Source organism: Anastrepha obliqua, chromosome 4, assembly GCF_027943255.1.
Source record: "Anastrepha obliqua isolate idAnaObli1 chromosome 4, idAnaObli1_1.0, whole genome shotgun sequence".
In the NCBI taxonomy this organism is placed as follows: Eukaryota; Metazoa; Arthropoda; class Insecta; order Diptera; family Tephritidae; genus Anastrepha; species Anastrepha obliqua.
This window is the reverse complement of record NC_072895.1, coordinates 74,202,649-74,219,074: the sequence shown is the minus strand read 5'-3', so window position 1 is coordinate 74,219,074 and position 16,426 is coordinate 74,202,649. Positions and strand designations below refer to the sequence as shown.

The 16,426-nt window shown below is 35.2% G+C and overlaps 1 protein-coding gene across 2 annotated transcripts in view; it reads right to left on the bottom strand.

Annotated features, from left to right (window-relative positions):
* LOC129245176 (tyrosine-protein kinase receptor torso) overlaps positions 1 to 16,426 on the bottom strand; it is a 130,295-nt gene that overhangs the window by 13,170 nt on the left and 100,699 nt on the right. For both annotated transcript variants that reach the window (XM_054883198.1, XM_054883199.1), the window contains exon 15: positions 6,131 to 6,225. In XM_054883198.1, coding sequence (XP_054739173.1) covers positions 6,131 to 6,225 — 95 coding nt within the window. The remainder of the gene's footprint in view (positions 1 to 6,130; positions 6,226 to 16,426) is intronic.

Genomic DNA, 16,426 nt, shown 5'->3' with positions numbered 1-16,426 from the left:
ATTATTTACAATGTCTTCCCAACGTTTAGGCAAATTTTTAATTCCCTGCTCAAAAAATTGTTTGTCCTTGGAGCCAAAATACGCTTCGATATCACTTTTTATAGCTTCTTTTGAGGAGTAGTTCTTGTTACTCATATGGGATTGAAGTCCACGGAAAAGGTGATAATCACAAGGTGCTATATCCGGAGAGTATGGTGGATGCGGCATGAGCTCCCTACCGAGCTCGTTCAGCTTGCCTAATGTTTGCCTTGCGGTATGAGGTCTTGCGTTGTCGTGGTGAAACAAAACTTTGCGTCTATTCACTAAAGACGGTCGATTTTTGTTAAGTGACTCCTTCAGGTGTGATAGCTGATGGGAATAATAATCCGCATTTATCGTCTGGTTTGCTTCCAGAAGTTCATAAAAAACAATACCGGCCATATCCCACCAAATAGATATGAGAATCTTCTGGTGTTTTATCTTTATCTAACCATTGGCGTTTGTGAACAGGACCCATTTTTCCTCACCAGTAACGATACGGTTCAAAAAACTTTCATTTTCAAGCCGTTGCAGCAGCTGAGAACACACATTCACTCTCTGCTGAAGGTTGGCGACGGAAAGTCTATGTCTATATAAGTCCATTTTCTTAGCTTTGAAACCTTTCCCAACTGAACCAGGTGCCTGTGAACTGTTCCATGCGATGAATTCAACCTCTGAGCTATCATATCGACTGTCAAATTTGGCTCAGCTTCCACGAGTTCGAGCAAGGCGTCGGAGTTAAAGACTTCAGGACGACCAGAGCGCGGGGATTCCTCCATGTCGCAGTTACCACTTCGGAATTTTGAAAACCACTTTTGCGCAGTCCTTACACTCACAGTGTCCTCTCCGTGAACAGAGTTTATTTCTGCAGCAGCAGTTGTTGAATTTTTACCACTTAAAAAAAAAAAAAAAAATATGCCTCTTACACGCGTTTGAAGATTCCATTATATTTTTTAAAAACACGTGCTATCCGCTATCTATCCGCGATTAAAATCACTTGTTGAATGCACAATATATCAAAGAAAATATAAATAGTTCCGTTATATTCCGCGAATAATTTTTTGTATGAAAAAATCGTACAAAAGTGAAATAGGAGTAAAATACGCACGAACTTATGGACTGACCTGATACTATTATGTATTGTGTAATATTATTATTATTGTACTTTGGGTGCCCGAAAATTTAACGGTTAAAAGCTGTAAGCAAGGGACTTATGATTAATTTTTATTACTTGCGTAATATCTTTAAAAGTAAAAGAACTCAAATTAATTGCATCGCCAGCAGGTGAATGAACACTCATAACGGCAAATCGAGGAAGAACAATGTTGACCGAGACTCCGGTCTCTGGAGATCGGCGCTGATCTTTCCCCTGGGCCAACTTCGGTCCCTCGCGCCCGTCGTTACACTTTTCGTGAGACCGACAGTATTAAAGTTAAAAGATAAATGTCCCCTGAATGAATGTAGTCAAATATACTTTTAATAAGCTTTATTGAAACATTATAAGCAAAAGTGTGGCTGGGATTTACACATGTAACAAAATGTAATAACTGTTTTTGTTAAATTTTTGATTGTTGATAGAACCAAAAAATAGTATTGAATTTTCATCATCACAATCTGAACCGTATTTCCGAACATTATGGACGTCTTCTTCCTATTTCCTTAATTTATGATTTTTATGTTTCCGAAATTTCGTACCTGATATTCTTTGTCCAGTTACTTCTTGAAAGAAGAACAGGGAATTGATCGCTGATAATATTAAATTATCGCATACCTAGAGAGCGACTGCTTTCTGTTGGCCAAGCGAAAAGGTCAGAAATATCGGCGCCGCGCACAACGTGTTAATTGTTCGTGCATGAAAAGCAGAGTAGCTGCCACCGCGCGCTTGCAAAATATTGATTTAACCGTGATAACAAAATTGATGGCAGTTGATTTCTATCTGACCCACTTCCTCTCCGGCCACGGGTACTTTTGCGAATATTTCAATAGAAAGGGCTACAATGTCTATAGTATATAAACTTAGATTACATAAGAATATTTTGTCTGATCGGGAAAAATTATCCAATAAGCCGTGAGGAAAGGTGCCCGTGTAGCAGCATTGAGGTAGTGATATAGTATACCAGGGGAAGGAAAGAGTATAAATGGGTAATTTGATACAGGAAAGAATAGAGTGATGTGCTGATACCAATCTGATGGGACACCCAATAGCGCCTAAGTGCAAGTATAATAAATTGGATTGAGCGCAAGAACGATAGAATACAAAATTGCGTCTTCCAAAGCGCCGTGACATCAGTGCAGCAAATAAACATACAAAATGACTCGCACTGATTTCTGTATCGGAAGTGCTCGATTGTCAGTTTTACCAAAAATACAGTAGTGGTTTTTGGAAGGTGTCATATTTTGTATTCTTAACATAAAGGCTTCAATGTCCATCTGCAATGCATTTGAGAATTATTATTTAAACTGAAATTGACTAACTTCCCTTTAAATTCAGTTACAAAACTTTAAAGGGAATATTAACTGGTCTTTAAGTACTTTATATCCGCCCGTTAGTTTAATAATCGCTTGTGGGAATGAAAATGTGTTTCCTAAAGTAAGATTTTAGTTGAGCAAAAGGCCTATCGACCAATTATATTTTTCGTGTAGTATTTCCACAACAAATTTAAATGTAAAGCTGTTTATGGCTCCCAAGTTATGGCTGTTATAAGTTTCACACATAAGGACAGTACTTCTTTATACCTCTCCTATGCATACTTATCGCATCATGCAGATCGAACTTATTTGTTCCCCCACACCAAATTTCAAAGTGATGTGAGTTATGTTTTCAAAATTATGACTTACTAAAGCAAACTTGGTTTAGGTAGTGCCACACCATATGCCTCTTGCCACTTTATCACCATAAATTCGGTTTTTCGGAATATTTTTCTAATATCTGATAATTCAAAGATTGGTTAAAAAATTTCACTGCTTCTGTCAAGGATAGAAAAAGGGCTGTCTGACGTGTACTTATAGACGTGCTCATGTTGGACATTTAAATGATGCCATTTTTCACATATAATAAAAAATAAATAGTGAAACCTGAAAAAATCTAACTTTTTACATTTTTTATTTTAAAACAACATCTAAATTATTATTAAATGAAAACATTAATTTTTATTTTAATAATTAAGGGGACCGTCTAGTTTAGCACTTTCAAAAAATGATTTTTTTTTACATTTTTCGAAAGTATATGTATGTAGAAATATTGTGTTTAAATTTCAGAGAGTTCGGAGCAGTGTAAATATATTTTTTTCTTATCTGAACATCACTACCTAGAAGCACTTTCCTGAGCGCGCAGACAGGTATACGCGCTCTCTCGACCCCTCGGTGGGCTAAACACGGTACCAAGGACCGATTCTTTTGAAATTTAAACCACATAATCTACACATACCAAACGAGGTAGTCCACCTATAAAATATTAAAATTTTGCATTGTTACTAATTGTTTATTTAAAAAAACAGCGAAAAAAAGTGCATTTTTTTCAAGATTTGTCCGCCATTTTGATATTTTTCGATAAATATTGATTTTTATAGGTGGATTAACTAGTATTTGTTATATTGAATCTAACCCATTTTGATTTTTTTGTTTCAGACTAGCCGTTCCCGAGATCTGCTTAGTACCGTTTTGCACTTCGATTTTAAGGCGTTTACGCGCGGCCACCATTTTGTACATTAAAATGCAATAAAATGAATAGAAATTTTTTTTGTTTACACAATTTAAGACTTTATTTATTATATCTAACAATCTTCATTATGCCTCTCATTACATACTCAAAAATAGCTTTTTTTTTAGCGCATGATTTGGACGGTCCCCTTAACATGTTTTCTTCTTTAAACATAAAACCTGATTTATTTTATTTTGCATGGGGCTTAAAGGTTGAATAAGCGTTTAAAGGCTTCTAACATTACACTCAATCAGCAGAGCAGACTGCTGGCCATTCTTTTAAATTTTGCCCGAAAGTATCACCCACAAGTCTTCAACTGGGTTTAAGTCCGGCTGATTGCTAACCATAGATGAAAGAAACTCATATGAATTGCACGGAGTTTGAATTGGTGCGTTGTCCTGTTGAAAAGGCCAGGAATCTCTCGATTCCCGGTAAATTCGCCACGAACATCATCCGTCAGTTTTCATGTAGTTTCGGTACTAAGAATGAAGGTTAAATAAGTATTTTGCATTTGGAATCAAATCACAAAATTGATACCGTTATGCAGATAGCAGAATTCTGTTAAGTTAAAAAAGAAGGCATATTTTTTTCCTGAGGTATGCTTTCAATATAAACTTAATTGGGTGACGCAGCCTAGTAAAGTGAAATAAACTCATAATCCCCAAATTGTATCATAATCGAAGAAATGGTATAGGAACGCGTAAGCTTCAAGCAAACTTTTCCATTTCTAATATACGAAGATTCTTGAGGCATAGATAAGCACGGTGTGTTCAAAAAACAAGGGGGATTTTCTAATTTCGCGGGCTACGTATATTCGACTTTCGATTTTTATTTTTTTTATGTTGGTACACTCGTCTCGAAGATATGTTCACGGCTTTAGCAATATAGCATGTTTAGTATAAATAAGACAAGTGCTTTGTGTGTTCGGCGATTTTCTGCTATCGAAAAAAATGGATCTAAGGAGTTGTATCAAATTTTGTGTAAAAAAAGGCACTTAAGTGCTGAAAAACACTTGAAATGTTGATAGTGGCATACGATGAGAGTATTCTGAATCAAAAAAATGTTTTCAAGTGGTACAAGCTTTTCACAGAAGATCGAGAAGATGTAAATGACGCTGCTCGCTCTGGATACCACCGCACATCAACAACCGCTGAAAATATTGAGAAAGTAAAGAAAATTGTTATGGAGAATAGTCGAATCACAATTAGAAAAGTTGCTGAAGATGTCGGCATATTGGTTGGCTCATACCATGTATGATAATATTTTCGGAAATTTTGGGCATGAGCGTGTGGCAGCGAAGTTCGTTCCAAAATTGCATCGCTCAGGAATTGTTGTATGATGTGAACGATTATCCAGATTTGCTTAGAAAGGTCAGAACTGTGTGCATATGGAGTTCTTACCACAAATTCGTACGGTAAATAAGGAGTACTACGTTGAAGTTATGCGTCGTTTGCGCGAAGCAATACGAAAAAAATGTCTGGAATTGTGAAAAAAATGCATGGCTTTTGCATCATGATATTGCATGATGCTCACTCACCTTTGCCAAAAGAACACTGTTATCATGTCTCAGCCACCGTATTCACTAGATTTGGCCACTGCGACTTTTTCCTGTTCCCAAGATTGAAGAGACCCATAAAAAGAGGGCGTTTTGCGACGATTGAGGCGATAAAAACCGAATCGCTCAGAGAGGACATACCAAAAAGTGCATTTCAGAACTGCTTCGAGGACTGGAAAAAACGCTGGCACAAGTGTATTATATCTGAGGGGGACTACTTTGAAGGAGATAAACTAGAAATTGATGAATACATAAATATTTTTTGAGAAATGTAAAAATTCACCTTATTTTTTTAACACACCTCGTATGCTAAAATCGGCTTTACATTTCCTTCAAATAATTGCTATCTGTGCTAGTAAAATCTTTTGTAGCCCCGCAAATAATCGAAAAAGTTCTGTAAATATTAATTTCTAGTGTAAATACAGAATACGGAAACACTTTGTTCTTTCGCATTTCGAATTTTCGTTTCAGTTGAGTGCCCAATTTTATCAGATATTGAAACACACATCTTAGTCTAGTCAATCAAAATACAAAACTCTCAGTCACCATTTTACTAACATAGTTGAGGGTGAAGAAAATTTGAAGCTGATTTGACCATATCAATACCTTCATGGTAACTATTTTTTGATATTTGAAGTGATTGAATCATTTGCATATGCGTTCTTCGTTACCAATACGAGTACATCTGCTGTTTAGGTAAATTTGCATTATTTTCAGACAAATTCCAAATAATAACAGTCTCAAGTGAACATACATAAGTATTGTTATTGCTTTCAAAAAGTTTTGCAAGTGCTAGCAATGCAATGGATTAAGTATAGGTAGTCACAGGTAAATATGTATTTTAGTTAGCCACTTACCCAAAATCGGCAATTTTAATGGTTCGATCCGGTGCGACGAGCACATTTCGCGCAGCCAAATCACGATGGACTACTTTATTCTTCGCTAAAAATTCCTGGAAAAATAAAAAGTATGTAAAGTAGGATTATTAGTACTTACAATACACAGTAATGAGTAGGCAATATTTTGAACAAAACTAAATTCAATAAATTTGAAAAAAAAAAAACACATTTCAATGGTATTGTGGCCATGCTACGTTTTGCAAAAGTCCGAAGTAAACATTTCAATGGGAAATTAAACTGTTAACTCATAAATAAATTTTGCTCTTACAAACATTTGTATTTGTGTATTTGTATGTATGTACATATACATATATGTGTATACGAATATGAATACAAGTATCATATATATATGTATATATATGTACATAGTCGTAATAGATTTTCATTTCCTGACTACTATAGAAACGAAATTGATTTATTTCTACGCATGCTTTGCTTGTTCTTGCTTTGTTATTGGCTTTTTTGTTGGCAAAAACATGTCGACACACACATATATACCTGTTTGCATATTTCTATACCACAAGCAAGGAAAGCTATTTAACTAAATTGATGCGTTCCCTGCATATAATGCACAAATATGTATGTATGTATGTATAATAAATCAGAAAACTTTTACAAATCACAACAATTGAACCTTGCAGTCTAGCCTATTAGTACTGTGCTACTTTATTATCAGTTTGCTCTGCAGTTGAAATATTTCGCCTTCTATCTACAAAACATCAACTGCTCAGCCTCTGCATTAATGTTTCATTACATATATTACAAATTAGTTTATATGTCGGGATTTGGCAACCCTGGTGTTGCAATCTGGCAACTGACAGCTGTATCGCAAAGTTTGACATTTTTTGGCTTTTACGTACTCAGAACGTTTTGAAATACCAGCGCTATTTGTGTTGTTTACAGTAACTTAAAAGTTTCATCTCGGTCCAAAAATGGAATTAAATCGTGAACATTTTCGTGCGATTATTTTTTACAACTCTCGACGTGGATTAACTCAGCAACATTGCATGGATGAACTTAATTCATTTTTTGGCGATGAAGCTCCATCAAGGACCAGTGTTTATCGATGGTATGGTGAATTCAATCGTGGTCGTAGTTCACTCCAAGACGAATTTCGTGAAGGTCGTCCAAAATCAGTTGTTGTTCCGAAAACCATTGATGCTGTGCGCAAACTGATATTGCAAGATCATTATGTGACCTATCGTGAGATTGAGACAATCTTAGGCATTAGTGGGACCAGCATACATCCAATATGCCATAAACATTTGACTGTAAAAAAAATTTGTTCGCGTTGGATCCCACACAATTTGTCAATCGCTCAAAAAAGGCTCGTGTCGATTGGTCGAAGGAAATGCTCAAAAAATACGATCGCGGGGCTTCGAAACACGTCTATGACATCGTGACAGGTGATGAATCATGGATTTACGCGTATGAGCCCGAAAGTAAACAGCAGTCGACTGTATGGCTGTTTCAAGATGAGTCAAATCCAACAAAAGTGGTTCGCGCACGAAGCACTTCCAAGCAAATGGTCGCCTGTTTTTCGGAAAAACTGGACATGTCGCAACCGTACCACTAGAACAACGCAGAACAGTAAATTCTGAGTGGTACACAACCATTTGTTTGCCAGTTGTCTTCCAAGAAATTAAGAAAACCAATCGCCAAAGACGGATCACTCTTCACCAGGACAATGCGAGCTCTCACACATCGGCTCAAACAACTGCATTTTTGAGCCCCCAAAACATCGAATTAATGGCTCATCCGCCGTATAGTCCTGACTTGGCACCGAATGACTTCTTTTTATTCCCGTACGTAAAAAACAAACTGAGAGGTCAACGTTTTTCGACACCTGAAGAAGCGGTTGCGGCATTCAGAATGCATGTTTTGGAGGTACCTCATTCAGAGTGGCAAAAGTGCTTCGACAATTGGTTCAAACGCATGTGAAAGTGTATTGATCTTCATGGAGAATATTTTGAAAAACAGTAAAGTGATTTTCGATGATTAAAATTGGTTTTTGTTCTCTTATCCCGACAAAGGCACACCTCGTAATAGACAAAAAAATGTTTAATTAGGTAGGTTAGTTTAGGTTAGGTTGACCTGGCTGATTGAAAGCCATTACCTAGCGGTCATTAATGGTATGTTTACGCTTCTCTATACTCGTAGTAGACATCTTGTAATAAGTCTGCGTCTTTTGCGAATTTAAGTAAGCTCTGAAGCTCTAACCCCGCGATGTATTCCAGCTTTTCGTATTGTAAAGCTCCTAAGCATTTCATTTGCGTTTTAGCTGATGCAGGGCACGAACATACATAGAAGGTGTTCTAAAGTTTTCTTCTCTTCCTGTTCATTGTAAAATCTGCAGTTATCATTATTTGGAATTCCTATCTTGTATGCATATGGCGCTAGAAATTGTGTCCTGTCAGTATACCTACGATAATTTTTTCTTTTCGAGCTAGAGCTAGTTCGAATCTGTCGTATTTATCTGCATTCCGTTTAGGCATGATTTTCGCGGTTTCCCAAGAAGCCAGGTTGTTCCATCTCCTGCCTATGCGTCCTTTCATGTCCACAACGATGTAATTGTAGATCGTTTTAAAGGTTTTAATATTATCATTTTCTGGTTCAAATGGCATGTTAACTGCGCTTTTGGCAATCTCATCTATAGTCTCATTTCCTGCAATGCCCTTATGTACGCGTACCCAATAGATGTGGCCAGTCTCTCTATGGTTTCCTTGCTTTTAAGAACATTTTAAGATGAAGTTTTATATGAGTTTATTGCCTTTATCGCTGCTTGATGTCAGTGTATACGAGGTGTGTTTAAAAAATAAGGTGAATTTTCATTTTTCTCAAAATATGTTTATGTATTCATCAATTTCTATTTTATCTCATTCAAAGTAGTCCCCCTCAGATATAATATACTTGTGCCAACGTTTTTTTCCAATCCTCGAAGCAGTTCTGATATGCACTTTTTGGTTGTCCTTGAGCTCTCTCAGCGATTTGATTTTTATCTCTTCAATCGTCGCAAACGCCCTCTTTTCATGGGTCTCTTCAATCCTGGGAACAGGAAAAGGTCGCAGGAGGCTAAATCTGGTGAAGACAGTGGCTGAGGTATAATAACGGTGTTGTTTTTGGCTAAGTAATCTCTCACAAGCAAAGATGAGTGAGCAGGTGCAATATAATGGTGCAAAAGCCATGAACTTTTTTCCACAATTCTGGGCGATTGAATGAAAGTGAGTGTGTATAGAAAATTTGCTTCGCATCGAATTCATCACTTGCTTATTTGCTAGAAATACATATAGTTGTTGCAAATCGTATTATAAACATAGCCTTACTACGATTGCACATCAATGAATACATTATTCAAAAACAAAAAAAAAAAAGATCTATTGTCAAAAAAAAAAAGAATATTCATCTGTTGTTATCGGGACAAAATCAAGCCAATTTCATATATAGTATTTTCACGAATGGGTTGGTGCGTGATTACCATTCGGAATTCACAGAGAGAACGTAGGTTAGAATCTCGGTGAAACACCAAAATTAAGAAAAACATTTTGCTAATAGCGGTCGCCCCTCGTCAGGCAATAGCAAATCTCCGAGTGTATCTCCTCATAAAAAATATCTGCCGTTCGGAATCGGCTTGAAACTTTAGGTCATTCCATTTGTGGAACACCATTAAGACGTACACCACAAATAGGAGGAGGAGCTCGGCCAAACACCCAAAAAGGGTGTAAGCGCTAATTACATATATATAAAATAATACCGCAAAATATTTTTCTTTATTTAAATTAAAACTTTTGAATTGTTTATCTAATATTTATGTCTAATATTAGACAGAAACAAATAAATTCGACAATTACTTTCGCACTTCTATGTGGTGCATACGACATTTGAGGACATATTGCAAAATGCAAAAAAAAGGAAGGACGATCTGACACTGTCCGAACTAGCGTATTTATTCAACAAGTGCAAGTGATCAGTGACGAGGACCCTTAAAAATCAATGAGACCCTTGCGAGAGAGTTTAATCTTTCTGAGGGTATTATCTGCCGAGTTCTTCATTAAGATCACCGGTATAAATCCTACGTTATGAGCAGAAGACATGTTATGTGGAAGAAAATACGAGAACAGTAAGTTACCCGATTAAAAGGCATTCTAAAAAAATGAAGCACCCTGAAGCGCCTGTGATGTTATGACGAAAAAAATGTGCGAGACCAAAAGACCAACCGCAGAAATGACGGATGACTGTGTTTAAATTCTACAGAGGTAGTGAATATGCTGAATATGAGCTTATATATAAAAATAATAATAAGAATTATTTATTGAAATTATAAATTATCGTGAAAAATCAAAGGCTGTCTGTTGTATTTATTTAATAAACGTGAGTATATTTTCTGATTTTGCTAAATTAATGCAAAAAATCACATGGTTAGGTATGCATGCGTAAACTCATATACTCGTAATATTCGTATGTATTTTTACTATTGCACGCTCACTTCATAATGGAGATTTACTTGTACATGTCATGAAATTCCTTAAAATCACGCGCCAGCACAATAGTAAGCATCTACTAGTTTTTGCAAGTACAAGCAATTTGCGGATTTATTCAGCATTAAGGAACTCATTATGATGGATGTATGCATTAGGGTGTCCGTTATTTACCAATTTGATTATTTTTCTTGCGACGCCCCCTAAACTTTTAGTTTTCCGTCTAAGAAAAATTATCAGATCAAAATCAGCTCTTAATATTCAGAATAAACCTTGCCCCAAACACGATATATTTCCCATTTACATAACATGGGATTTTGCTACTTTTTGGAATAAACTTTTTTTTCTCTAGTATGCTAATTTACAGCTATGAAAAACACATATTCTGATGGCAATTTTAACTCTCTACAAAAAAGATCTCGTATAATTTTTCGATAAATTGACTCCTTTAAAAGTTAATCGAAATTAAAGTTGAACTGTGTGTAAATTTCAGACTTTTTCACTTTTGCAGCAAAGTTATTTCTGTTATAGCAAAATTCTAACGTTTATATAAAAAAATGATCAATTTCTATGGTATGAAGATGAAAGATGAAAAAGTCCATAAGTCGAATCAAATTTATACGACCTAAGAATGCACGATTTATTTTAGTAAACATGTTTTAGTTAAATTTTTTTTTTGTACTCGCTTACAATCTGGATTACATATTGTTTATCATCTTCACTTCTTGCTAAAATGTTAACATATTCTTCCGACAATTTTACAGCTCTTTCTGCATTGTCATTGACTACTCTTAAATTTCTTACAATTGAAGAAAGCTGGTATTAATATCAAATCTTTCAAAAAATTTTAAAGAATTTTCGTTTATAAAGTAATCAATGTCTTTATTTATGAACCATTTGAAATCATCGGAATTAAATATGAAGCGTTTAGGAGCATCAAACTGATCGCCATCGATCAATTTTAATGCTTCTCCATTTTTTGCTTTAAAGATAAACTTTTATCGAAAAATGCTAGAGCCCCTGTTTCAGGACTTAAGTACCATAGATGATTCCGAAATTTTCTGAAAACTGCATCGGACAGATTTCTGTCGATCGTTCTATATTGGTAAACAGATTTGATGAAATCAAGGTCTTGATTCGGTGCAGCTGCAGCTAGCGGTGCAGAGTACCAAAATGGAACATACACAAAAACGACGAACAATGCTATGTCCTGCAAACTTTGTTCATTTGCTGCGCTTAACTTGAAACTGTCTCAAAAATATACATTTTTAAGCAATAAAGTGCTTTGGACATCCATCGAGCGTGATGGAATGCCCCCGGTTTATAAAATTTGATTTCTTTGACATTCATTGCGCCTAAAAATATTTTACTTAGCTCTAATAATTCTCGATAATCATCACGAGGTAGCGTAGTATTCAAGTATTCATCAATTTTCGAATTTATTTCTGGTATTTTTTCTTTTAAGACTTTTTTCAATTTATTTTTTTGTATAGATTTAAAGTTGTTTTTATCAATAGAAGGTCACTGACTTTGGGAGCGTCGCAAGAAAAATAATCAAATTGGTAAATGACGGACACCCTAATGTGCAAGAAAAAACCAAACCATATGTTGGCAGAAATGCTTGTAAAAATAGATGAAAAAGACATTTCATAGCAATAGACAAAAATTTATGAATTTTTTCAGAAATATTAGTTGATTATTTACTGTAAATGGAAAAATGTTTGAATAATTTTTACTTGGCTCTGGTCCATTGATTATTTTTTTATATAAACGTGAGAAGTTTACTACAATAATAATAATTTTGCTGCAAAAGTGAAAAAGTCTGAAATTTACACACAGTTCAACTTTAACTTCGATTAACTTTTAAAGGAGTCAATTTATCGAAAAATTGTAAGAGATCTTTTTTGCAGAGAGTTAAAATTGCCATCAGAATATGTGTTTTTCATAGCTGTAAATTAGCATACTAGAGAAAAAAAAGTTTATTCCAAAAAGTAGCAAAATCCCATGTTATGTAAATGGGAAATATATCGTGTTTGGGGCAAGGTTTATTCTGAATGTTAAGAGCTGATTTTGATCTGATAATTTTTCTTAGACGGAAAACTAAAAGTTTAGGGGGCGTCGCAAGAAAAATAATCAAATTGGTAAATAACGGACACCCTAGTATGCATGTATAGTAGTATGTATGGATATACATATGCATGTGGGTATGAATGTTAGTTGGCTGAAGGTGTCGATGCACGTGCTATGTTTTATGCATTTATGTAATAAACTTATTTCATTTTATAAATAATTATAAATAAATAAAGTACTTGAATATTAGTATGTTGGGGGTAAATTTTATCAAACCGGTTTTTGTGTGGTATTTCGCGATTTTCTTACGTACACTTTGTTGTACCTTTGGTGTTTTTTAATGGGTTCAAATGAATGTGCGTCTGTGTGTACTATTTTAACACATTGACGCCCGCTAATGTATTGTTGAAATTTACTATATGATCAGTGATTTTAAAGTTGAAAATTACTTTGTGAGGCGTGCAATAAAAATAATATTCATAAAAATATTATGAAAGTCCTTCGCAAAACTGTATTCCTAATCCATAACGAAAGTATACAACTTTAAAACAAAATTAATAATTACTATGATTATTTAAACACTTGAATGTATGTATGCACAAATCACTCCGAAATAAAAATCGAATTGAAATAGAAACCCAATGGATAACGTTCAATAGCAGTACAAATGCCGTTAGAACGAAAACAATCAGTGAATTGTTTATTGTTATTGTTATTGAATGAAAACGAGAAATCTCCATCCTGGTCACCAACGAATGCCTAATGGAAACGAGAAATCTCGCTCTAAAAATGTTAAAGTGTTTTTTGATAAGGAAACTTTTTTAACGCATTAGAAATTTTGCGCCGCTACAGTCGATCAAACCGATGGTCACTAAAATCGATGGTCAAGCAAAGTAAAATGACAATAGCCTTATGGAAAGTGAACGGACTAAATCAACATATTCTTGAAACAAAAACCTTTATTAACAAATGCAACATGGACATATTATTGGCATCTGAAATTAATTTTTATGACAAAAGCTACAAAATAATATGTACCACTCAGCCTGACAATAAAACACAGGGCGGAACAGCTATTATACTGAGACGAAATTGAATGTTTAACAAAATGGAGGAATATCAAATGGACTATCTTCAAGCAACGAAGATTCAAGTAAATGACACTCTAGACCCGTTGACCATATAAGCTGCTTACTGCCCTCCGAAGCACAACAACAAAATAACGCAATACACTAACTATGTACCTTAAGGGGGTATTCTAGTCTAGAAATTTGAAAAAATCGAAAATTTTTTTTTTCAAAATTTGATAGTTTAACTATTCAAAAATATCTCCCTAAAAGGATTTTTCAAAATTCGAATTATTTTCGAAGCTACAACTATTTTAGTGACGCAACAGCTAGACTGGTTTGAGCGGACGGCGAACTTCAAACGTGTTTTTCTCGAAACTACTTCTTGCGATACGGTCGGCACGATATCTCAAGTTCTAATCAACCGATTTGCTTGAAATTTGTCATGATAAGAGAAAAATCGACCTCAATTTTTTGAGTAGCCGCCATTTTATGGAAAAAATTTTTTTTCCGTTTTTTCTGGTTCATACGATAATGACATTCATATTAATTAAGAATTTGTTTTTTTTTTTCAGATGACCACAAGGGTAGAAATCGTGACGACGGGGACACTGCCTTTTTTTCCCCCCTTCCACTTCAAGGACGCATAACTCCATGAAAATTCATTTTTTTTTTTCAAATTTATTTTGTGTGCTCCTAATATATGAATAAATAAATGATAAAAAAATGTATCGTAAAAATATCAATAGCTTTTTTTTTATTCATCGTCAAAAAATGCTCGAAATTTGGGCCTCTAGACTAGAATACCCCCTTAAAACGCTTGGAAATAAATTTATTGCCGTAGGAGTTTATAACGTAAAAATTTTGATGTGGGGTTCAAGATTAGCAAAAACCAAAGGAACCGCACTACTTAACGCTATCAGAGTACAAAATTGTAACTTTTTAAGTACAGAAGAACCCATCTATTGGCCTTCAGACATTAAGGAAGTTCTTGACTTGCTTGACTTTTACATCATAAAATAAATTAATCCAAACATGCTGACAACTGAATCTTATCCTGAGCTCTCTTCTGATCGCTCGTCAATTATATCAAGAACCTAACAAATTGTAAAATCGACCACTTTACAATCATCGTACAGACTGGAATGCGTTTACGGAGCTCATGCTATTATACTTAGATACAAAAGTATCTTTAAAAACATGTGATGAAATTGAGGCAGATTGAGACAGGGTATTTGTAAAAAGAGAACCCACTGATACTAAAAACAAGCGGCAGGAAGTAAAGTGTATAAGTACAATCCGTTGGAGATGGCCGTGTTTCAATACAAATTATCAAAATATTCCTTCCGAAAAACCGTTTGAGCAGGCTTTTTGTCAGCAAATGAATAGATGATTTTAATAGGCAAACGCGTGCTTTTGGGGGTGGCTGAAGCGCATCGAGAGCTACAAAAAGTTTATGGACATGCGGCCTTAAATGAAACAAGGGGTCGAGATTGTTTCCGTGGCTTCAAAGACGGTGATTTTAATGTTGACGACCGTCCGCGTGAAGGAAGGCCAAAAACTTTCGAAGACGCTAAATTGGAGGCATTGCTCAATGAGGATCCGTATTAAACGCAAGAAGAGATTTCTTCAGTATTAGGCCGCCAATCCATTTCCAAGCGATTGCATGCTTTGGGAATGATTCAGAAACAGAGGGCTTGGGTTCCTTATGAGTTAAAACCAAGGGATGTTGAACGTCGTTGTTTCGCCTGTGAACAACTGCTCCAGCGGCAAAAAAGGGGGACTGTCCAGCCATGCTTCTACGTCGTCGCCTCGGCCGAATATTCACGTTGCGAAGGTTATGCTATGTATTTGGTGGGGCCAAGTTGGTGTTATTTATTATGAACTGTTAAAACCAAGCGAAACCATCACTGGGGATCGGTATCGACTTCAATTGATGCGATTGAGCTGAGCACTGCGCGAGAAGCGGCCGCAATACGCGGAGAGGCATGAAAGAGTGATTCTACAGCATGACAACCTACCTGGAACTACTAAAATGGGAAATCCTACCCCAAAGCGTTGAAGGTGAACCAGAGTTGGGTCATTGAGCAAGTAATACAAACAATCACTCATTAATGAAAAAATTCCAGAAAAATATTATATAATATATTTTTTTATTCATTACTGGAAAAATATTTTTGCTGCAATTTATTTCAGTAATAAGTAAAAAAAATTGGTAAACAAATATGTTGACTGGAATGTTTTTCAGTGATCAGTAAAAGTTTACTGGTAATGCAAATTAAATTTCATTATCAGTAACATTTTGCTGATTACTGCTATTTGTAAAGTATTCAACCATCTTTGTTACATTTTGCTAAAACATAAATAAGTTAAGATTATATTTTTTGAGCATAAATTCAATTCTTTAAGTTTTCATTTGTGGTCAGGCAGCCATTGTTAAAATCTGTTTTTTGTTTTTGATGCTTAGTGCATCTGTTTGAATGTGCCGAGTATATTTTTATGCTGATCACTTGTCAGTAGCATCAAAAAGAAAAAAAGAAAAACTAGTAGTTGAAACTGAAAAAAGTAGCAGGTATTCTTTATTCTTTAAAACAAAGCTACTAGCTAAAAGCCTTCTTGAGAGATATCCCTTCCTAGTTAAA